We start from the raw sequence: 24,011 nt of genomic DNA on the forward strand, positions 1-24,011 counted from the left end.
AATTGGGTGGCTATAAAGATGCTCTACAGGTATCTCCGAAGGTGTCCGTTGAGTTAGTATGGATCAAGACTGGGATTTGTCACTCTGTGTGACGGAGAGGTATCCCGGGGCCCACTCGGTAATACAACATCACACACAAGCCTTGCAAGCAATGTAACTTAGTGTAAGTTGCGGGATCTTGTATTACGGAACGAGTAAAGAGACTTGCCGATAAACGAGATTGAAATAGGTATGCGGATACTGACGATCGAATCTCGGGCAAGTAACATACCGAAGCATAAAGGGAATGACATACGGGATTATATGAATCCTTGGCACTGAGGTTCAAACGATAAGATCTTTGTAGAATATGTAGGATCCAATATGGGCATCCAGGTCCCGCTATTGGATATTGACCGAGGAGTCCCTCGGGTCATGTCTACATAGTTCTCGAACCCACAGGGTCTGCACACTTAAGGTTTCACGTTGTTTTATGCGTATTTGAGTTCTATGGTTGGTTACCGAATGTTGTTCGGAGTCCCGGATGAGATCATGAACGTCACGAGGGTTTCCAGAATGGTCCGAAGACGAAGATTGATATATAGGATGACCTCATTTGATTACCGGAAGGTTTTCGAAATTACAGGGAATGTACCGGGAATGACGAATGGGTTCCGGATGTTCACCGGGGGGGCAGCCCACCCCGGGGGAAGCCCATAGGCCTTAGGGGTGCCGCACCAGCCCTTAGTGGGCTGGTGGGCAAGCCCAGAGAGACCCCTGCGCAGGAGATAAGAAAATCAAAGAGAAAAGGAAAAAAAAGGGAAGTGGGAAGGAAGGGAAGGACTCCACCTTCCAATCCTAGTTGGACTAGGATTGGAGGAGGAATCCTCCTCCCCCCCCCTTCGGCCGAACCCCTTGGGGCCTCTTGTGCCCAAGGCAAGGCCCCTCCCCTCCCACCTATATATACGGAGGTCTTAGGGCTGATTTGAGACAACTTTTCCACGGCAGCCCAACCACATACCTCCACGGTTTTTCCTCTAGATCGCGTTTCTGCGGAGCTCGGGCGGAGCCCTGCTGAGATTAGATCACCACCAACCTCCGGAGCGACGTCACACTGCCGGAGAACTCATCTACCTCTCCATCTCTCTTCCTAGATCAAGAAGGCCGAGATCATCGTCGAGCTGTACATGTGCTGAACGCGGAGGTGTCGTCCGTTCGGTACTAGATCGGAGCGGATCGCGGGACGGTTCGTGGGACGGTTCGCGGGGCGGATCGAGGGACGTGAGGACGTTCCACTACATCAACCGCGTTTATTAACGCTTCTGATGTGCGATCTACAAGGGTACATAGATCTGAAATTCCCCTTGCAGATGAACATCACCATGATAGGTTTGCGTGTGCGTAGGAAAAATTTTGTTTCCCATGCGACGTTCCCCAACATCCAACGGCTCCGATGGTGAACCATCTTTTATTCACGGATGATAGCCTGTTGTTTTTCAAGGAAAGTGTCAATGGAGCGGAGGAGGTATCAAACCTATTGGATATAGCTTTGGCCAGCAGATCAACAAAGATATGTCCTCTATTTTTCAGCAAGGGGTGTCCACAAATTGCAAGAGATGCTACGAAGGGTTGTTTGCAAGTTCCTAATGAATCACTCAGCGACAGATACCTTGGCATGCCTACTGATGTTGGACATTCCACGAAGGGCACTTTCAAATATTTGAGTGACCGAGTTTGGGACAAGGTCAAGAGATGGATGGCAAAGTGTTTGTCAGCACGGGGTAAGGAGGTTCTCATAAAATCTATAGCTCAAGCAATACCAGTTTATTCTATGTCCTGTTTTAAACTCCCGAGAGGTTTGTGCACTCATATTAGCTCTATCATTCGCAAGTTCTTGTGGGGCTGCAAGTAGGGAGGAAGGAAACCCGCATGGGTGTCATGGGAAGTAATGACTAGAACAAAGTACCTTGGTGGCATGGGGTTTAGGGATATTGAACTATTCAACTTAGCACTATTAGCAAGACAAACCTGGAGGGTCCTACAAGATCCAACTTCGTTGAGTGCAAGGATTCTCAAGGCATCGTACTATCCTGATAGAACTTTCCTTGATGTAGAGTTGGGTTTAAGACCGTCTTAGGTTTGGAGGGCAATATTAGATGGCAGGCATTTCTAAAACGGGGTATAATTCGGCGAATTGGCAATGGACAAACGACCAATATTTGGGAGCACAATTGGATCCTGAAGGAAGCGTCGCTTCGTCCTATTGTCTCTCTTATACAAAACCCACCTGTGATGGTTTCAGAATTGCTGAATCCTGCAATGCCATCTTGGAACGAACAACTTCTTCGACATATCTTTCTGCCTACGGATGCAGAGGCGATCATGAAGATCCCGGTCTGTACCAGGAACATGGGTGATTTCGGGGCTTGGCATCCAGACAAGAGGGAATGGTTCACGGTCAGTTCGGCATACAAATTCTTGATCACCAAAAATATCGCCCCGAGGGAACTGGCTGGAAGGTAGAGGCGGGTCTTCTCACAATGAGAAGGAGGAGAAGGACTCGACCAACTTGTGGAACCTGAAGATACCATCAAAGCTACGAGTGTTCTTATGGCGGCTAGCTCGCCACTCTTTGCCCACGACGGATATCCTGAGTAGAAGAAACATGGCGACAAGGGATGCATGTCCTTTGTGCGGGGCTCCAGACTCTTGGTGACATGCATTGATTTCATGCTCGATGGCAAGATGTACATGGGCGTTGTCTGAACCTGTCTTAGTCTCAAACATGGCAGAAAATGAGGAATCAAGAGCTAAGCATTGGTTGTTCCAATTGAATGAGAGTCTAGATCAAGGTATGTTCATGAAGATGGTGGTGACTCTTTGGGCGATAAGGTATGCGCGGCGGATGGAAATCCATGAGGGCATTTTTCAGTCACTAATGCAAACTTCATCCTTTGTTGAACATTACATTTCCGAGCTTGAGCAAATTGCAACACCGGTGCTGAGTAATAGACTGTGGGCTCGTCAAAGTACTACCCAACGATGGGTTGCTTCGTCGGAGGGGTTTGTGAAAATCAACGTGGATGGTGCTGTCGCGCGCAACGGGCATGGTGGAGCTGTGGATGTTGTTTGTCGTGATCACATGGGGATGTACGTTGGGGCATGTGATGTGGTTTACACGGGAATCACTGATCCAGTTATTTTGGAGACGTTTGCATGCGGAGAGGCTTTAGCGCTCACGGATGATCTTCTCCTATCAAACCTGAAGGTGGCATCGGATTGCTTGGGAGTAGTTAATGATATCAATAATGGGACATGAGATCCTCATTCGGCTATTATTCATGAAATCATGATTCATAGAGATAGTTTTGTTCTTTGTTCTTTTGTGCACGAGCTTAGGATTGTTAATTTTGAAGCTCATAATCTCATCAATGATGCTTGTAATATGGTACTCCGTCCCAAAATTGAGTTTTGTACTAACTTTAGTATAAAGTTGAGTTACTTTTGAGTCACTTATTTTATGACGGAGGAAGTATTAGATAGGCATGTGTGGCTGGGTGTGCCTGGTGACCCAATACTTGTACCTATGAACATCATCTCTCCCTAATAATAAAGCACCGATGGCTTATGTCATCCGTCGTGGTTATTTTGCAAAACCATCCTGTAGTTTTCCAAAATCAACCCGCAGTCCATCTTTAAGTGAGTGTGAATTGTTTTTTGTATTTTACACAAACCGCCCCTACATTTATGCTAAATAACCCGCGGTCCATACTTTAATCACAGCGAATCGTTTTTTACAATTTTGTGTAACCCCCCCCCCCCCCGACATATGTGTTAATAACCCCGGAGTGAATTCAGAATAAATATGCATTTTCAAATAATAATATCTTTTAAACTGTAAATCTAATTTAAACATGTTATATATGAAATTTGATTAGAAAAATGTGTAGAGTTTGAATATGTTATTATTTTACATGTCAAATAATTTTAATAACTCTGGAATCTATTCAGAATAAATATGTATTTTTAAATAATAATATTTTTTAACCATAAATCCAATTTAAACATGTTATATATCAAATTTGTTTGGAATTTGTAGAGTTTGAATATGTTGTTATTTAATATTTTTAAAATACTATATAGGGTATAATATAAATCAGTATTTGTCTTTATTTCATACGATCTGTATTCTAACATGTAAATTTAAATGTCAATATTTAGGAAATGTTATAATCTAAGTTCTTTCTTTATACATATTTCATGGTTTAACACCTTACGTACGTGCTTTTTCTTGGCAGAAGCCACGCGTGTTCTTATCAACGGACTACACTTTTTTTAGTAAATAGACAAACAATTTTTATAGGATGTACATGTACTTATAAAATTGATGAACATCAAAGTACATGAAGGTTTATTTTAAAAGAAAAATTGAACTATTCATCTGATAATAATGAATGTTGATAGTTTATTTTTTTAGGATAACGGTTGAATTCATAAGTGCAATCTTAGTATATTTTTCATCTATTGCATATGATGGCTATACATATAGGCTTTTTAGAATATATCTATTTCATAAACGTTGCTTCCTCAGTGTCGAACGACACCACGTCGATGATGCATGAATGTGGTCGTAGGTGCACAACATCAATATGACGAGTCAGAATCAAAATTGGATTAGAATGATAGTGTCTCAGCAAGAAATATTTACTACCCGTTGCAACGCACGGGCATATTTGCTAATAAGTTTTCATTTAACTAGCATCGATACCTCAACATATAGGAGTTTTATTATCCGTTGCAATGTACGGACACTTTTGCTAGTAGATTAATAAAAAAGCGATAATTCTCAAAAAAGAAAAAAAAAAAGTTAAGTAGTTGCACGGCACATAATTTTCGTAAGGTCAATTCTTTCCCGTAGATCGCGCATTATTGGCACGGACGTGACCTCAGGTTGTCGATGAGTTTATTTGTAATCTATTCTCTCCCATCAGTTCCGTATATCGAAATCGACAAGAGCTGAATGCGACCAATGCGAGTATGCGACGACCAAATGTCAAGACGCCAATTCAGCTCTTGTACTGCTCCAGTTAACTCGAAGGATTGCACTGGAGCAGTACAAGCTGCGTCAGAATAGCTTGAGCTGCAACGATGGATCTCACGGCCTGGCCACCGCTCCTCTTGCTCATCACTCTCTTGCTCTCGCTCGCAGCTTCGCTCCTCTTCTTGCTCAGCAGCCGCCACGGCGTCGACAAGAAGGCGACTGGTAAGGAGCTCCCCCCAGGCCCGCCGGCGCTGCTCTTCCTGGCCAAGTTCCTAGCACTCCGGCAGTCCATCTTCCACCTTGAGCCGCTCCTCCGCGACCTGCACGCGCGCTACGGCCCCGTCATCTCCATCCGCCTCTTCCGCGCCCTCGTCTTCGTCTCCGACCGCCGCCTCGCCCACCGCGTCCTCGTCCAGGGCGGCTCCACCTTCGCCGACCGCCCGCGGCTCTTCGAGCCGGGGCTCCTCTTCACGTCCGGCTCCCGCAACATCAACGCCGCGCCCTACGGGCCTTACTGGCGCCTCGTCCGCCGCAACCTCGCCTCCGAGGCGCTGCACCCGGCCTGCGTCAGCCAGTTCGCGCCCGCGAGGCGCCGGATGCGCGACACGCTCGTCCGCGACCTCCGCGTGCGCGCCGGCGCCGGAGACCCTGTAGAGGTGAGGACGCTGCTCCGGAACGCCATGTTCGACCTGCTGGTGTACATGAGCCTCGGCGCCAGGCTCGCCCCGGAGGTGCTCGACGAGATGCAGGACATGCAGCTGTGGGTCGTCCGCACCATCACCGGCTTCCCCATCTTCTCCTTCTTCCCGGCGCTCACCAAGAGGCTCTTCCGCGAGCGATGGGAGGCGCACCTTGCCGTCCGCCGGAGGCAGGACGAGATATTGCTCCCGCTGATCGAAGCAAGGCGCTCTGTTTCCGTGCCCCGCGGCGCCGATGACCCGCCGTGCTACGCCGACTCGCTTCTTGCGCTGCGCGTGGCGGACGAAGGCGACCGCCCGCTCACGGACTCTGAGCTCGTCAGCCTCTGCTCCGAGTTCTTGAGCGGTGGCACGGACAGCACGGTGACCTCGCTGGAGTGGATCATGGCGGAGCTGGTGAACCATCCGGACATGCAGGCCAAGGTCTACGAGGAGGTCAGGAGCAAGCCGGAGCTCAGCGAAGGCGACCTGCAGGGGATGCCGTACCTGAAGGCCGTCGTCCTCGAGGGGCTGCGGCTCCACCCACCGGCCCACTTCCTCCTCCCTCACGGCGTACAGAGCGACACGGAGATCGGCGGCTACAGGGTTCCCAAGGGAGCGGAGGTCAACTTCCTGATCGCCGAGTTCGGGCGCGACGAGACGGTGTGGGCGGCTGCACGGGAGTTCCGGCCGGAGCGGTTCCTGGACGGCGGCGAGGGATGCGGCGTGGACATCACGGGGAGCAGAGAGATCAAGATGATGCCCTTCGGAGCGGGCCGCAGGATGTGCCCGGGGTACACGCTCGCCATGCTGCACCTGGAGTTCTTCGTCTGGAGCCTCGTGAGGGAGCTGGAGTGGCTGCCGGCGGCGGACGGGGAGGAGGTGGACATGACCGAGGTGCTGGATTTCACCACCCTCATGAAGCATCCCCTCCGTGTTCGAGCCATCCCAAGGACTTGAAGCTGCGTCTCATCCATGCTGCTCTCCGTCGGTGTCTACTCTTAGAGGGTGTTTGTTTTCACGGGCTTATTGATTTAGGGACTTTAAAAAGTCCTTATAAGTCCTACCTAAACCAAACACAAGGGGTTTATTGGGACTTATTGTGGTGATTTGTGACTTATCAAATAAGACTCTCAGAGAGGACCTTATTGGGACTTATGCTCGTTGGCCCGCGTCGTTTCCCGCATCGATCAGTGCCCGCCGCCCCACCGCCCTACCCCGTGTCGCTCCCAGCCCCAATCGTCGCCGCCCCACCGCCCTGCATCGCTAGCCGCCCCGTCGCCGCCCGCCCCGCCGCCGCCCCACCGCCCCGCATCGCTGGAGTAGCCGCCCCGTCGCCGCCCGCCCCGTCGCCGACCCGCCCCATCGTCGCCCCGTCGCCGACCCGCCCCATCGTCGCCCCGTCGCCCCGTCCCCCCGCCGTCCCGTCCCGTTGGCCTCGGCTCGCCCCCCGCTGCCCCGTCCCGTCGCCCGTTTCTGCCTCGGTTAGTCCCGCCGCCCCGTCCCCCCACCGTCCCGTCCCGTCGGCCTGTGCGATGCAATTTCACTGATGATTCGTTGATGATTCACCCAGTCTGTGCGATGCAATTAAGCCGGTCATGTGCGATGCAATTAATCCAGTTTCCTGGTGATTCTTGCTAATATAATTAAAAGATGATTCATCTAGTTTCCTGTATAATAATAACTGAAAAATATGGAATGTTACTGTTGATTCATCCAGTTTTCTGTTGACATTTTGGCTGATGACGATCCATGTTGACTGCAGGTTACCGCGCCATGGCTGATGACGATCCCCGCGTCCCAGGTCACCGTACCATGGCTGATGATGAGGAGGAGCAGATGCCTTTTTTCTCCTAGTTCTCATCCGCCGGTGGAAATCTCGGGAGGGGAATGGGTTTCGGACGTTTCTTGGATCTCAACAGCAACGTCGACGACTTCCCGGAGTTCGGCTCGTACCAACAACTCCTCTTCGACCAGTCGGCCGGTCATGGCCTTCCTTCGGTCGGACCTGGTCGTGGTAGGCCCGTGCCCCAAGGTTCTTCGCTTATGTAATTTTTGATATCTCGGTTGTTATGTACTCTCTCTTATTTTGGTTCTTATGGACAAGTGTTTATTCGTTTGTATGAACAAGTGTTATGAACAATTGTTATTTCGATTGTCATTATTCTGCAATTCATTTGTATGAACAAGGGTTACGTGAACAAGTGTATTATTAGGTGCAACGTGAACTTATAAGTCCCTGTAAACAAACAGGCAGGGACTCGGGACTTATAAGTCCCTGTAAACAAACAGGTAGTAACTTATGACTTATAAGTTGGGACTTAAAAAAGTCCTAAGACTTATGAAACAAACAGGACCTTATTTTTGAACTCTAAATAAAATTAAAATAAAATAAGTCCTTTATTCCTCCACGAAATTTAATAAGTTCGGGCAATTTCACAAGGCCTCCACGAATAAGAGTATCTACATCTGGGCCCTCGCCTAAAACGTCCGGACGGACGGGGATCGATTACTGAAAGGTCACACACAACAACAATGATCTATACTACCTTCGTCCTGGTGTATAAGTTATTCGCGTAGTTCTAGATTGATAATTTAACTATCTAAATATATATAGTATATAATAAAAAAAAACTACATCCGTGTAGAAATCTAGTGATATATTTTTCATGACATATAACACATATTTAATTTCTTAAATCGGTGACCTAGAACTACGCTAATGACTTATACACCGGAACAAGAGTAGGGGTATAATCTCTCCGGAGAGCCCCGAACCTGGATAAACCACCGCGTGCTATTACCCTATCCCGTCCCCGATCTCCACGACAACTTTGCTCTCACCTCTTTAAGCCATCTCATGGCATCTGCTGGCGCCCATCATGGGGCCAGCTGCTGGTGGAACCGCGGTCCGAACGGGGCCCTCTTCGTCATCACCACCACGGTGCTGTCGTCGTCTCTCCGGCGGCGCTCGAGGGCTCGACACCAACACGCCCCCGGGTCGGCCGCGCAGGACGACGCATCCTCGCCATCAACTTTGTCAACCTCCAGTTCGCTGCAACACGCCACCTACCTATGTGCTCGCCATCGGTCTCGTCCCGCTCTGATCTCCCCTCGGCAACACCTCCTCGCGCGGACGGGCTGGCCACCTCCGTCCCTGTACGTGCACGCACTCGCGCCTAGCTAGCTAGCTAGCTAGCAGGCAAAGCCAATCCATTCGGTTGCGTGAGTGCTAGCTTGACTACCGAGCACGGCTCATGTGCACGCGGGGTGCGGCCGCACGCGTCCACTGGCCTCCTCGGGCTCGCCCTAGCCTCGACATGGCTCCAGACCGACCTCTCTCGCTCACGTCGGCTCGCCGCTCTAGCCGGCTCGTCGGATCGGTTGGATGATTCTCTTAGGTATTGTCAAGACAAGATTCACAATTGTTCTCACATAATACCTACTGTATTATAACATTCTCATAATTTATATCACTAAATATAAGCTATAGAAACACTTAAAACAAGCAAACTGTGTATGCTAAACATAATCTCAAAAACAGAACAGTCTGTGAAGATCTCAATGAACACTATACTTCCTGACTACAAACATTCTGAAAAATTAGGAAAACACAGAGAATTTGCATACTAAATTGTGTAAAATTTTCAGAAATTTTTGATGTTTCATTAAATTCAGAGAAATTCCACACTGGATGTAAAAGTTTTTGTTTTTGCACAAAATCAAACTAGCAAGTATCCATACTATCCCAAAGGCTTTACTTGGAACTTTATTGAAATAAATGACACTAAAATGATTAATGCAGTAGCTTAATCATGTTAAAACACAAAAGTAAGAATGATAAATATTGGGTTGTCTCCCAACAAACGCTTTTCTTTAATGTCTTTTAGCTAGGCATGATGATTTCAATGATGCTCACATAAGAATAGTAATTGAGACATGCAAAAAGAGCATCACGAATCACATGACAAGCACATTTAAGTCTAACCCACTTCCTATGTATAAAGATTTTTCAAGCAAAGAATTTATGGTAGCAAGAATCAACTAGCATAGGAAGGCAAAACAAGCATATCTTCAAGATTTTCAACACATAGAGATGAAACTTGATATTATTGCAATACCTAGAAGCATATGTTTCTCTCTCATAATAACTCTCGGTAGAATCATGATGGAATTACACGATATAACTATCACATGAAATATTCTTTTCATGATGCACAAGCATAGAATTTTTATTATTACCCACACAAGAAAAATTCTTCTCATTCATAGAGTGGGAGCAAACTCAAGAAAATAACTATCATGTGATAATTGGTTGATATAATCCAAATTAAAATTAAAATCATGATGAGAAGTTTCATGGTTATTATTACTCTTTATAGCATACATGTCATCACAATAATCATCATAGATAGCAACTTTGTTGTCTTAGTCAATTGAAACCTCTTCCAAAATAGTGGACTCACCACTAAATAAAGTCATGACCTCTCCAAATCCATTTTTATCATTATGAGAAGATTCAACGCCCTCCAAAATAGTGGGATCGTTAGTACCAAGAATTGACACTCTTCCAAACCCACTTTAATCAATATAATCATCATAAATAGGAGGCATGCTTTCATCATAATAAATTTGCTCATCAAAACTTGAGGGACTAAAAATATCATCATCATCAAACATAGCATCCCCAAGCTTGTGGCTTTGCATATCATTAGCATCATGGATATTCAGAGAATTCATACTAACAATATTACTATCATGCTCATCATTCAAGGAATTCACATTAAGCATTTTTATAAATTCTTTCTCTAACAATTGAGCACAATTTTCTGAACCATCATTTTCACGAAAGACATTATAAAGACGAAGCAAATGAGGCAGCCTAAATTCCATTTTTTGTAATTTTCTTTTATAAAACCAAACTTGTGAAAAACAGGAAACTAAAAGATTTAATTGCAAGATCTAAAGATATACCTTCAAGCACTCACCTCCACGCCAACAACGCCAGAAAAGAGCTTGATGTATACTACACAACTTTATTCTTGTAGACATTGTTGGACCTCCAAGTGCAGAGTTTTGTTGGACAACAACAAATTTTTCTCAAGTGTATGAGCTAAGGTTTATCAATCCGTGAGAGGTGTAGTATGAAGATGGTCTCTGTCAAACAATCTTGCAATCAAATACAAGAAATCTTTTGTGTCTCCAACACACCCAATACAATGGGAAATTGTATAGGAGCACTAGTTCGGTGAAGAGATGGTGATACAAGTGTAGTATGGATAGTAGTTATAGGTTTTTATACTATGAAAATATGAAAACATCAAGGTAACAAGTAGTAAACCGCAAGCAAAACGTTATGTGAATGCTTGGAAATAAGGCCTAGGGTTCATACTTTTACTAGTGCAATCTCTCAAAAATGCTAACATAGAATCATATGATCATCCCTCAACGTGCAACAAAGAATCTCTCCGAAGTTCCAATTATTGAAGAACATAATAAGAAGTTGTTGTAGGCAGCAAACCACCTCAAAGTTATTCTTTCCAATCAATCTCTTTTGAGCTATTCCTATAAGTGTCACAAACAACCCTAGAGTTCGTAATAGAATAACACCTATGATACATATCAATCAACCCTAATGTCACCTAAATACTCCAATGTCACCTCAAGTATCCATGGGTTAATTATTTGACATGCATCAAATAAATTCAAATTCATCACATTCAATCGAACACAAAGAACTTCAAAGAGTACCCCAAGATTTCTATCGGAGAACGTAGTATGAAAACGTGCAATCAACCCCTACGAATAGATTCCCAAGGTCACCGGAATGCGCAAGTTAATGCCATAACATATATCAAGTGAATTAATAGAATACACCAATGTCACTACGGGTATCCGCATGCAAGACATACATCAAGGGTTATCACCAATATTCAATCCAACATAACGAGATCTCAAAAAGAAAGATTCAATTCATCACAAGGGACACCATATGATCCAACTATATTAACAAAGCTCATGATACATCGAGCTTTTGCCATCTCAAGAACACGAGAGAGAGAGAGAGAGATCAAACACATACCTACCGGTAGATACCCTCAGCCTCAAGGGTGAACTACTCCCTCCTCATCACGGCCTTAGTCGGACGATAAATATGGCCATCGGAGATGATTTACCCCCTCCTGCAGGGTACTGGAAAGGCTCGAGATGGGTTTTTCGTTGATACAGAGAGTTATGACGGCAAAGCGAAAGTTCTTTGTTTATTTCTGAGGGTTTCTATATATATAGAATTTTTTTGCGTTGGAATCATGCTAAACGGAACCATGTGGGCCCTGCAAGGCATCAGGGCGCGACCACGGGTGGTCGTGCCCCGTTGCCTTGTGGACCATAGGTGGCTCCCCTCTGGCGGTTCTTTGCTCCAATATTGCTCGTATATTCCAGAAAAAATCGTCAAAAAGTTTCACTCGATTCCGAGAACTTTCATTTTCTGCAAAAAAACAACAACACCATGGTAATTCTGCTGAAAACAACGTTAGTGTGGGTTAGTTCTAAATAAATCACAAAAAATGCATCAAAGGCATATAAAAAAATTGTAAACATAGGTGAATATGGCATGAATACTTTATAAATTATCGATACGATGGAGACGTATCAGTACCATACCATCCGCCCCTTTGAAGGTCACCGCGCCCGACAAGAGTTTGGTGAAATACCCGTGCTAAATTTGTGTCCCTTCTTTGAAGCAATGATTCAGATATGGAGTACATATACGAGAAGTACGTTAAAGTCGCCCGCGAGCAAAGTTGTCAGAATCGCGACTCAAGTCTTAAAATCTATCCCCCCCGATTCTACGATTTTGCTCATAGAATATAAGTTTCTACGATCCTAGTGGTTATGATTCTACGACTCACGATCCTACCAATGGAGCTCCGATCCGATTCAGAATCGCGATTTTGACAACTTTGCCCGCGAGAAGGATTATGCCAATGTAACGACCATTATGCAGCCGGTCCTTGCAGACGTGGAACGTGTAGAAGAGCATATTCTCATTTTCAAGGGATCGATCAAGGGTCATCGAGTGCTGAAACAAAACATGGCACACGGGCATTTGATGCTGACGGATGACTACTCTCTTCCCCGATGCCCTATTTGCAGACAATTTTTGCTCGTACTTTCAAATGCGAAAAACCATCTTTGATCACCTCTATGATGGCGTCTGGTCCTATGATGACTACTTCATCTTGAAGAAGGATGATGTAGGGAGGATTATATTCTCTGGTTACCAGAAGTACACAACTGTATTGCAGATGCTTGCATATGGCACCGCCATAGATTCGTGGGACGAGTACCTACGGATATTTGAGAGAACATGCGGAGATGCCATGATCAGGTTCCCTACTATGGCGGTTGAGCTGTTTGGACCAATGTATTTGAGAGAACCAAATGTCGCATACACCGAGAGACTCTTGGCAATGTCATAAGCAAGAGGGTGCCCAGGTTTCCTCGGATCTCTTGACTCCATGCATTAGGGATGGAAGAACTGTCCAAAATCTCTAAAAAGGGCCATGTAAGAAGTACACCATCATTCTTGAAGCAGTTGCATCATATGACCTCTGAATTTGACACGCTTTCTTTGGCATGCCCATGTCTCACAAAGATATCAATGTAATGCACGAGTCTTCATTGTTTAATAGGTTGACTGAAGGGCAAGCTCATCCTTACAACTATACTATCAATGTGCATTAGTACAACACTAGCTCCTATCTGTTTGAGGGTATCTATCCTCCATGTTTACCTTTGTCAAAACCATCTCTGAGCCAGTTGGTCAGAAAAGAGCCCACACCCCAAAGGCAAGAAGGAGCTAGAAAGGATGTGCAGAGGGCATTTGGAGTTCCCCAATCTCGTTTTTCAGTTGCTCGTGGACCTGCAAAACAATGATATCTATAAACCTTATGAGAGGTGATGACATGTTGTGTGATCATGCACAACATGGTGATGAAGGGTGAGGGTGAAGATGCTACCGGGGGTCTGAAAATTAAGAATGGTTGGTGATATCAAACCTCCACACAGAATCCGACCACATTTGATGAGTTTGTTCAAATGTATAAACAAATTCGTCATTGAGCAACTCAAGGAAGAATTGATTGAGCATCCGTGGGTAGTTAAAGAAGACAACCGAAACATATATGTGAGTTGAACTCAAGTTTGTATGATTTTATTTCAAAACTTTAGTTGGATTGTAGTATTTTAATTAGAACTACCATGGCATTTCAATATTTTCGCTCATTGAAGGTTTGATATGCTTTCATCTTGAGTGTTCTGGACTTAGAATGAAACAAAAAAAGACGTTTATGAACATGGTTAGATGACGGCCTCCCGTATCAATGTATGTGGATTGGTCCGGACCAGCCCGCAGACACATACCGCGCTTGTGATCGTCAGATTAACTACACGTACAACGTCTACAAACATGCGCCGGAGAACAGTGGGTTGGTTCTCCCGACGCAGGAATTATGGCACCCTGCCATCTACAACCTTCATTCTAAAATATAAAGAGCTTTTTTTAACACAATACAAACGCAAACGCTTATATATATATAGGCATATACATTCATCCCTTTTAAATGTACACACACATCTTCTCCCTATGAGCATCTTCGAGAGATGAGCCGACATATTATCTTGAGATTTATGAAATCACTATAGATGTCTTGTTGTCAATGAAAACGTGAACTTCCACTTAATACACACTCGTGAAAATTCTAAAATCTTTACCCAATAATAAACAGGCTATCCGCTTCTGTCGGAAAACCCGTCGCGGTGATTTTACAAAAAAGCCCTTGCTGTTTATGACATTCAACCCGCAGTCGCTTCATAAGTGGATCTGAGAAAACGCTTCCCCCACTCCCCGCCGAAGCGGAGCGACCCACCCACCCACCCATCCCACGACGATGTTGACGGCGGCGTACACGGTGGGTGCCGGTCCTTCATGTCCTCGGCGGCGGCGGCTGCCACGGGGAGCAAGAAGCCCGCAGCGGCGGCGGCGAAGGGGGCAAGAAGTCCAGAACGGCCGCCGCGAAACCCAAGGCGGTCAAGAAGAAGGGCCCGGTGGATCCGAACAACCTCCGTGGGATCATGCGGCCGGTGCCGGTCTCCGACGCCCTGAGCAAGTTCGGCGCCGCCCCCGACATATCCCGCTCCAGCGTCCTCAAGATCGTCTGGGACTACGTCAAGGCCAACTCCCTCCAGGTAGTGCCCGTCGACAGAGCCCTAGTTGTCCGTTGATCCTATTTGTGCGGTCTCGCCTGTATTGCGGCGTGTTAATCCTTGAATGTTGGATTGGGGTGGGGGTTTCAAAGAAGTGAACTCCGTTTTGGTCGATTTGGTTCTAGATTCGTTTGTGTTACCAGCGATTAGCGACTGTATTGCCTGAGTTGATGTTGGGATGGGGATGGGGCTGGGGCTGGTGGTGGGGTGAAACGCCAATGGTGGATTTGGGTGTAGTTTTCTTTCAGCTGTTCATCAGGGATCTGCTGCTGTATTCTAGCAGTAACTGGTACATAAAATTTGACAAAAGTTTCAGCCAAATTAAAGTTGTGCTCAACCCTGATAAATTTTGTGGGTTCTGCTTAAGATAAAGCACCTTTCATTTGTTTGTGTTGCAAGATTAATTTAGAGGGAAACCCCTCCATGGTGTAGTTCATTCCTCATTCCCCTGTCTTAGGTAGATAGTGTATTAATCTCACTGGGTAGACCGCCTTACTAGCATTTTAATTATGCGCTGAGGTTGTTGTGCTGTACATCTACCCAGTGAATTAATCGACAGAAGCACCATTATAGGCAGATCCATGATATTAATACAATACATTAGAAAATAGTACATTGTGCAGGCGTCCCAAAATTTCGCTCCAAATGACTCATGTATTATACTGGAAAAACACTCGCTCTAAATACCGTCACCATGAAATTGTTTGATCTGGCCTCTGATGTGTCCGCTTTGTTTCAGGTGCAATTGAGCTTGTGTTGTTATCACGAAAGAATATTGTTCTTACTTATGGTGACTAGATTAGCTTAATTATATCAATGACTAGCTATTTATGCTAACTCCCTACTTACTTTGGGAGGGTGGATGACTATCACCGTACGTCTATCGATCATGTTTTGCAAAATGAGCTGTGTGCATCCTCTCTTTCTTTCGGTCCAGATTTGATCAGGGAAGCTATTCGGAATTTTGGAAATTTGTATAACATGACACTGAGCTTGTATCATGACTTATGAGTCTGTCGACAAAATGATCTAATCACGAAAACAAAACCATTTTATCTCACCACGTTCAGGTATGAATTCGAACATGGAGTGCCGCACGCCTCCCACCCGATGATTTACAACAGAATGGTTTTGATGCTTTGTTTTGTTAGTCGTAATTTTTGATGACTTGCATCAATGGTGTTCTTCTTCAGGTACTGTTGGTCAGGAGCTACTTCTCATAAAAGATACAGAAGGTTTGCTTAGTGCAATCATCACTGGAGCTGAGAGGGAGGGAATTTGGCTGTTCGGATTAGCGCGGATGTTGTGACCCTTTTCCCACAAGGCTGTTGCAATACTCCTCGCCTTCCGAGGCACCCGAAGATACGGTCGAGTCCGCCGCTGCAGCTAAGACCTTTGTCGCGGCTGAAGGCATCGCCGAGCTATGCTATGGATGCATATGCTATTCGCTTAGACTCAACATAGCCCTGGCCAACCTGCCATGTCTAATCACCAAGGCCCGCCCCCTACTAGCACACTTGCCTCTGCTACTGCAGGTAATTAGCCAGTCACCGAATGCTTCCTCTATTTTAATTGATGTTGCTTCTTTAGGTACAAATCTGGCCAAATGGGGATATCTAATTTGGATATGGGGATCCTCAGTTTCTTTTTCGCAGTAACCTAAGATTGTTCATCAAATATTTGTTGGCTGCCAAGAAACTTCCTTTGAAAAATAATCTACAATCAGAAAATATAGAGTATGTTATTCTTCTAATACATTTCCTGTTATCCATGTGGCAAACCGATCATGTTTCTACAATGTCACATCCACGCTCAAGCTAGAATGCAGATAGGATTGGACTTCCAGTATACCGCGAAAGTAGAGATGAGTCACGCTATTCAATCATAGTTTGGAGAGGTCAAACTTCATGTCCAGATTTTTCGGTATGCTCAGAGATAATAAAACGTGATGGGCCTCTCACAACGCACTGCTGCTATGACAGACCAAGCAAAAGAATTAAAGAAGATATTGCTAAAATGAAGACCATTTTAATTGCTATTTCATTTACAAAAATCCACTCTTGAGCTTATCGCCAATCAATTTCTTCCTTTGCGTACAACTTAATCTTCATTTTCTATCGATGCAGATGTAATATTGCTTCAGGGTTGGTAGCAATAATTCTTCAGAGCCACTAGGTAAAAATTGACAAGGAAGAACGTGTTTTTATTAGTCTCTTTGATTTTCTTCTGCTTGGGGAGTTTCTACATGTATTAGTAGCTAATGCTTTGTCCTATACTTTAGGACACACCTTGCTGCAGATAGGTGTTCACATGCTTCATGCTTTTAAGTATCTACTTTCACATAATAACTCGGTCCTTATGTTTCTTGAGAGGATAGGACTAACTGGAACATATTATATGGCTCACAACATGAAGAAACATGCAGTAATTTATAAGTTTTGTGTCTGGTAAACTTCGGTTCTTATTCGAAACTTGGTCAGATTGTAAACTGATGCTGATGCATTTCTAAGACACACGCTCAAGCTGAAGAGTTAATTGTATTAGGTTAAAGAAACTAGCCAACTACATTATATGTCACAACGGCTTGGACTTGGGGGTTGTTAAAACGTAGGCTTTATGGTTTTTACTCTAGGTATGCAACTACAGCCATCTTCACTTGCTTTTGGTGTGCTATGCTTGACAGCAGACTAAGATGGTTAGTTTGCAAAATTCATGGATGAATTAGGAAGATATTGTAACTGTTTTTGCACATGTTGGACTATCTTATGCTTCTAAAGGAGTCCTGTCATGTTGTTCTTATATTGGTGTACATATAAATTGTTCTCCGAGACTGACTGAATAGTCTTCGTTACCATAAATGTTGTTTCTTTCGTCAGTATATACAATTGCTTGATGTTGTTTGCGAAAATTAAATAAGTGAAGTTCTGATGAAGGTTATGCGGTAAGTATTACCAATCTGTGTGAAGTATGTAAAATTAGCCCACTCCATTTGTGCGAAAGCTTCTATGTTTGTGTTGTCTACTGGTCATGTATGGTCAGTGTTTGTGTGCGACGAGAGGTGCAAATGAAGATCTCATTTGACTTGATGCTATCTGTCACCGACTCACAGAAGGAAGGACCAAGTGTTTGCTCCGTAGCGAACCTGTTGCAACGCACGAGCTATTTTGCTAGATAAGGCTCATGTGGCTATCTAATTCAGGCTTTTTTGCTAGATAAGGCTCATGTGGCTATCTAATTCAATTGCTATATGTCATGTTCGAGCTCTGAAGAACATAGTGAATCTGTTTGTTCAGAAGAACATATGTCACTGTTTGCACTCTCTCGTTGTACCATCTTTATATCTGAGAACTAAAGGATTTATTCTTTCAATCAGGAACCAATTTAAGTAGCAAGTCTATTTTTCCTTGGTTACTTGTATCATTGTTTTCCAACACTAAGTACTAATTGACAACCAGCCATGATCATCCGTTCATCGATTAGTGTGCTTTTCATTTTGTTAGTTTTTTACTAATTTTCTAGCTAAGTGAATTCTATCAGAAGCTATGAACCTTACCAACGTCCGCGATTGGACTCCCGGTGTTTCTAAATTCTGAATGAACTACAAGAAGCCAATTTCTGAATGAATTTGTTGAGGATTTGCATGGTTATTCTTCAACCAGAGTGCATGGCTATTCTTGGGTTTGAGCCTTAGCCATGCAACAATGAGATCTTATTGCGCTGTTTTGTGAGCCATTTAAACTGAAATCGGTCATCCATTTTGTTTAGAAATTTTATCCGAGTACTTTTGATCACAATTGTACTTCTATTTCTGCAACAGAATCTATTTCAACTTGCCATGCGCCAGTTCACTAACAGTGCAGATACTATGCAACTTGGGACATTAAGTAAGAGCATATTCATGTTTACTTGTTATATTTATTTATTTCGTACGCGGTGCAACGCACGGGCATTTTTATTAGTAAATCTAAAAATAATATGAGCATCAGGATTTAAATCTATGTTGGGCCGGTATTCCACTAGGGACACCGTGCAAAATCTGTCCAAAACGACGCAGCCATCTGCGCACAACAGAGGAGATTGACAGGTCTAAATCCGTCACGCAAGCACGCGGTTAAGCAACGGAGATTTCTTAGCCATGTTGCCACCGATGCCATCTCGCACGCGTCGTCGTCATCCCGCGTGAGATCTGCCGTACGTACTCCTACAGCTCTACTATAAAATCCAAGACGCATGCATTGCTGTCGCCGAAGCGAACCATCTGTCCATTGCCCAGACCATCAGCATCTCTCTCATCGTCCGCCGCGGACACGCCAGCCTGCCTGCCAGCGCACCACACCTGGGCGCCTCGCTGCCGTGACGTGGTGTCGCTGACGGGTGGGCCCTCTGCCCACGTTGACCCCACCGCATCACCAATTCACCACCACCCGACTCTCCGTCCCAGCAGAGATATTCGCGGATCCACGGTGTCGAGAAACACCCCCCAAATCTCTTCTTCCTCCTCGTCTTCTTCCCCGGGAACCTTCGAGAAGCTTCTAGAACCGACCGTCCGGCCGGCCGTGGTGCGCATCTCTCTTACTCTCGGGCTCGGGTTTCTTTCCTCCGCTGCTAACCGCTCTCGATTTTGTCATAGCATTCGCTGTTCTGTTGGTAGCCGCGGGCGGGCGAGATCCGGTTGCGGCGGCCATGGTGAAGGAGACCGCCTACTACGAAACCCTGGGGGTCAGCGTCGACGCCTCCCCCTCCGACATCAAGAAGGCATACTACGTCCAGGTGAGTTCCCATCGTCTTATATCATCAATACTAGGCCCATCTCCCTCTGCTGCATCTGAATCGGCGCGTTTGTATGCCTTCCAGGCCAGGCTGGTGCACCCGGACAAGAATCCCGGCAACCCCGACGCGGCGCGGAAATTCCAGGTGCGTTTTAGGCGCCTTCTCTTCGGTCTTCACCCCTGCCATGTTCTGTCAGTTTATTGTGGAACAAGCGAAATTGCGTGGTCATGTGAATATGCTAGTATTTCAGATGCCATGTATGTAGTTAATCCCATGGTTTGAGTGTAGATTGGAGCTAGAATTTGGGTTGGCCAAAGTTAGTTTAGATTTTTATTCTTTTGGAAGGAAGTTAGTTTAGCCAAAGTCATGAGGTATAGTTTGATCTGTTACCAATTAACAGATGTTCAGAGAGAGCATATTTGGAATGCACGTTTCACTCCATGCACGCCTTGTTTCATAATAGGGTGTTCCTTGCTGAGTAGTGCTTGCGTACTCATCGATTTACATGTTAAATCTATTACCTGTAAGTGTCTCTATGGCGTCAAATGCCTCTTTAAATGATAATGTCCACTTGTATAATCATCGAGAAGCTTGCTCTTAACAGGATCTTGGAGAGGCCTACCAAGTCCTAAGCGATCCAGCCAAGAAGGAGGCTTATGATAAGCATGGAAAGGAGGGCCTTTCCCAGTAAGTCATGAATTTCTTTGAGTTCTGAACTTTTTGTAAGTAATTGGTATTTTTCTTAAAAGGGGAAAACACAGCTGCCCCTAAAAGGATTGTTTGGATTGAACTAGCTGACTGTGAGCATAGAACTGGGTTCTCTAGTTGTTTGTATATGGTGAGAAAACGGGAGCATGTCACCGTGACAAAAAGGGAGTTCAGTTAAGACGACCTCTTGAATTTATGGATAGATAGACAATATATAACGACTAAGTAGCTATATCAGAACAAGAAACACACTTCAAAAAACAGACACAAGTACCTACTATCTAAATTCTACTTATAGCTTTATGTGAAAATAACTTGCCAATTTGCTTCATCGTGCTAATGTGCTGTGGATTCTTTTCTTACTCGTTTAATTAACGTGGCATTCAGGGAAAACATGGTCGATCCCGCTGCTGTCTTTGGGATGCTTTTTGGAAGCGACTATTTTGAAGACTATGTTGGTCAGCTTGCTCTGGCATCCATAGCTTCAGTGGAGGTTGATGAAGGTTTAAGCAGTCAAGACGCCAGAGCAAAGGTTCAAGAGAAAATAAAAGTACGTTATTCTTTTTAATTGATTGTCCTGACATTATCATTCGACTTAGGCTGTGCCATGCTGCAGAAATTAAGCCTAGATAACTTTCCTGTGATGCAGGGGTTGCAAACAGAAAGAGAGCAAAAGCTTACTCAGAGCCTAAAGGATCGACTTCAGCCATATGTGGATGGTAGAAAGGATGATTTTGTGCACTGGGCGAATGCAGAAGCTAAGCGTTTATCTGAAGCAGGTATATCTTGTGAATTTGCACTAGGTGCCTTTTCATGTGGCCCATTTTATTTCCTGTAGATGCTTCATTACATTTTCCCCCTCAAGAAATCAGTTCCACTTTTGTCATCTTAAGTAAAATGTTTGCCCATAGTCAAGGGCCACAAAAACCTTTATTTGACGAGGAATCTTTGTTACTTGATAGAACCATTTTTTAGTTAGCCTTCTCAAGTCGTTGACTTGCTTCCAACCATTTTTCAGCTTTTGGTGAGGCTATGCTTCACACTGTTGGATATATTTATGTACGGCAAGCGTCTAGAGAACTTGGAAAGAGTAAATTGTATATGGGTGTACCATTCATAGCTGAGTGGGTAAGAGACAAGGGTCACACCATTAAATCGCAAGTTCATGCTGCTTCAGGTAATTTCTAAGCCATTGTATAGTTATTTGTTGAATGTATCAGTATGTTGCTCTGATACAACTATTGCTCGTTACAGGTGCTATTGCTCTGATGCAGCTACAAGATGGAATGAAAAAGGTGGAGGAGGGTGCCAATAAGGAAGAACAGCTTATGAAGAGTTTTGAGGAGAAAAAGGAAGCCATGCTTAATTCTCTATGGAAAATTAATGTGGTTGATATCGAGTCAACTCTTTCCCGAGTATGCCAAGCAGTAAGTCTGGCTTCTTGAATACTTTTCTCACAATTCTTATCTTACAGCTTGCAATTTTACGCGTCTCTTATCTAGAATGAGTTGTATGGATTATTTTCCTCATGCTTTATTGATCTCTTTGGTGTTCAGGTTCTTAAAGATAGCACTGTCTCAAAAGATGTTCTGAAGTTGCGAGGAAAAGCGTTGAAAAAACTTGGAACGATATTCCAAGTAAGTGTATTTTAGTCTACAGTGTGTTGAATTTGTTAGTAAGGATATATAGAAGGTCTACAAACTTATTAGCATGCTGAATTAGTTAGTAAGATTTTATTAGCGAATTGGTTTGCTTCATCTAACATGCTGAACAGGTAATGAGGAAGACATAAGGTTTACAAACTTTCAGTTGCTAGTATTTTATTATCAAATTACATCGATATACCTATTTTTAGGCTAGTTGTGCATCGTAGCAGACAAACCACGTGAATTGCTTCAATGTGTTGACCCTTGGTTAATTTTGTACATGTACTATAGTGGGTTCTATCAAGATTTACATCTGATTCATGAAATTTGAAATTTAGAGTGGAAAACATTGTGTAGTACATAAATTTGTTGGAAATGGATTTGGTTTTGTGCTTTTGTAATAACCATTCTCAAGCAATCCATGGAAGTATGCTTCGTGGGATAGTCATGATTTGCTTTACTTCCTATCGAAGTATTGTTTGGTAGGTTTAGGGAATCATCAGAGTACCAATTTTGCATAACCATGATTTTGACCGTTTCCAGTAGGTCAAATATGAGAAAACGACCAACACCCTTTCCTCTTCCCAGACAACAATGATACGAGTTGCAATAAAATTTTGAACACAGTTCAATAATTTGGTTCAAGTTCCGAACCTTATTGAAGTATCACCTTCTACGTTTAGATTTCCCCCCTCCCTGCACACTTATTCTTCTTCTATGCACGGTAGCTCGTCTCCAGCGAGATTCATACTTAAAAATACTCCCTCCGTTCTTAAATTTTAGTCTTTTTAAGGATTTCAATAAGGACTACATACGGATGTGTATAGACGGATTGTAGAGTGTAGATTCATATTGAAATCTCTAAAAGGACTTATATTTCGTAACGGAGAAAGTAGAAGATAACACAACGGGTTACTTGGTATTCATAACTTTTGCTTGTAAAACCAGGGCGCAAAATCTCTCTACCATCGCGAGAACAGCCTACGCGTGGAATCTCCGATGGAAGGGGAGGGAACGACATCGTCGCACTGAAGACTGACATTTAACAATTTGTGAATTATTCGGATCTCTGTGAATTATTGTCTGCTTGTAATATTGTGGCACTGCAGGTTTGCTCTCGACGCACCTGTATGTATGTTTTCCATGTTTTCTGTAAAAAAGGGTGGTGCTAAACACGAAACATCTCTGTTATTGATCCGGCATTCTTTCTTGCTGGCTGTTGCTTAGTCAGTCTGTCACATTAACATTCTCCTTGCTTCCCTCAGCTTAGCCATAAGCGATCTGTTGGGCGGCTCTTATACTCACCTGTTTTGTTTTTAATAAATCCAGAAAGAAGGGTAGTAGTAGAAGGTTAACTGACAAGACACCGTGTCAGATACAGCTTTAGAGCCACTAAGAGGAGATGCATGAGATTTCAGAAGAGACGAAAAAGAGTTTTCCCTCAGTCCTCACCTTATATTATAAAGCAACAGCACCAAACAACTAACGGTCTTACAAGATTTGTCACGAGCGAAATGAAAGAGTCAAGATCTCAAGAAAGCGTAATAAGTCTAGCCGGGGGCACAACACATCCCTAAGGCTGGTCACAATGGGGAGGAACTTAGCAGTAACATCACACACTCCAATACAACTTTGCTTATGTGGCACGTATTTAGTGAAGAGAGAGGTGCTTGTGGTAACTAGCTAAGTTACCGGAACATCACACACTCCAAGAAACAATGAGTCTATAGCCTAATAAATGCATTGTTGCATGACACTACATACATGTTACTTCCCATTGTGAAGGTAGGAACATAGTCTAGGAAAGCGTGTAGGTTCCTACCTTATGTTACTCTCCATTGTGACCAGCTTAAGGCCTTGTTCGGTTGCAACGGATTTGAAGGGGATTGGAGTGGATTGAGGAGTTAATCCTCCTCAATCCAC

At 44.2% G+C, this 24,011-nt stretch overlaps 2 protein-coding genes and 1 pseudogene across 2 annotated transcripts; all 3 read left to right on the forward strand.

Moving 5' to 3' along the window:
- Nucleotides 1-4,895: 4,895 nt before the first annotated feature.
- LOC123417008 (cytochrome P450 89A2-like) lies at nt 4,896-6,695 on the forward strand. Its single transcript, XM_045106860.1, has one exon. The coding sequence runs from the start codon at nt 5,128-5,130 to the stop codon at nt 6,655-6,657; it is 1,530 nt and encodes a 509-aa protein (XP_044962795.1). The 5' UTR covers nt 4,896-5,127; the 3' UTR covers nt 6,658-6,695.
- A 7,953-nt stretch (nt 6,696-14,648) lies between these two features.
- Nucleotides 14,649-15,713, forward strand: LOC123401455 (annotated as a pseudogene).
- A 3,501-nt stretch (nt 15,714-19,214) lies between these two features.
- LOC123447941 (chaperone protein dnaJ 10-like) lies at nt 19,215-23,314 on the forward strand. Its single transcript, XM_045124683.1, has 10 exons — nt 19,215-19,523; nt 19,595-19,734; nt 19,819-19,878; nt 20,339-20,421; nt 20,830-20,992; nt 21,092-21,221; nt 21,461-21,619; nt 21,697-21,869; nt 21,999-22,079; nt 23,037-23,314. The coding sequence occupies exons 2-10, from the start codon at nt 19,648-19,650 to the stop codon at nt 23,118-23,120; spliced, it is 1,020 nt and encodes a 339-aa protein (XP_044980618.1). The 5' UTR covers nt 19,215-19,523; nt 19,595-19,647; the 3' UTR covers nt 23,121-23,314.
- Nucleotides 23,315-24,011: the final 697 nt, after the last annotated feature.

This window comes from Hordeum vulgare, chromosome 1H (genome assembly GCF_904849725.1).
Source record: "Hordeum vulgare subsp. vulgare chromosome 1H, MorexV3_pseudomolecules_assembly, whole genome shotgun sequence".
Lineage (NCBI taxonomy): Eukaryota > Viridiplantae > Streptophyta > Magnoliopsida > Poales > Poaceae > Hordeum > Hordeum vulgare.

Excerpts from the sequence above, each read along its gene's own strand:
- LOC123417008 (XM_045106860.1), top strand. The coding sequence starts at position 5,128 with ATGGATCTCACGGCCTGGCCACCGCTCCTCTTGCTCATCACTCTCTTG.
- LOC123447941 (XM_045124683.1), top strand. The coding sequence starts at position 19,648 with ATGGTGAAGGAGACCGCCTACTACGAAACCCTGGGGGTCAGCGTCGAC. Across the intron at positions 19,735-19,818 it reads AGAAGGCATACTACGTCCAG|GCCAGGCTGGTGCACCCGGA; the intron begins GTGAGTTCCCAT and ends TATGCCTTCCAG. Across the intron at positions 21,620-21,696 it reads GCAAGTTCATGCTGCTTCAG|GTGCTATTGCTCTGATGCAG; the intron begins GTAATTTCTAAG and ends TGCTCGTTACAG.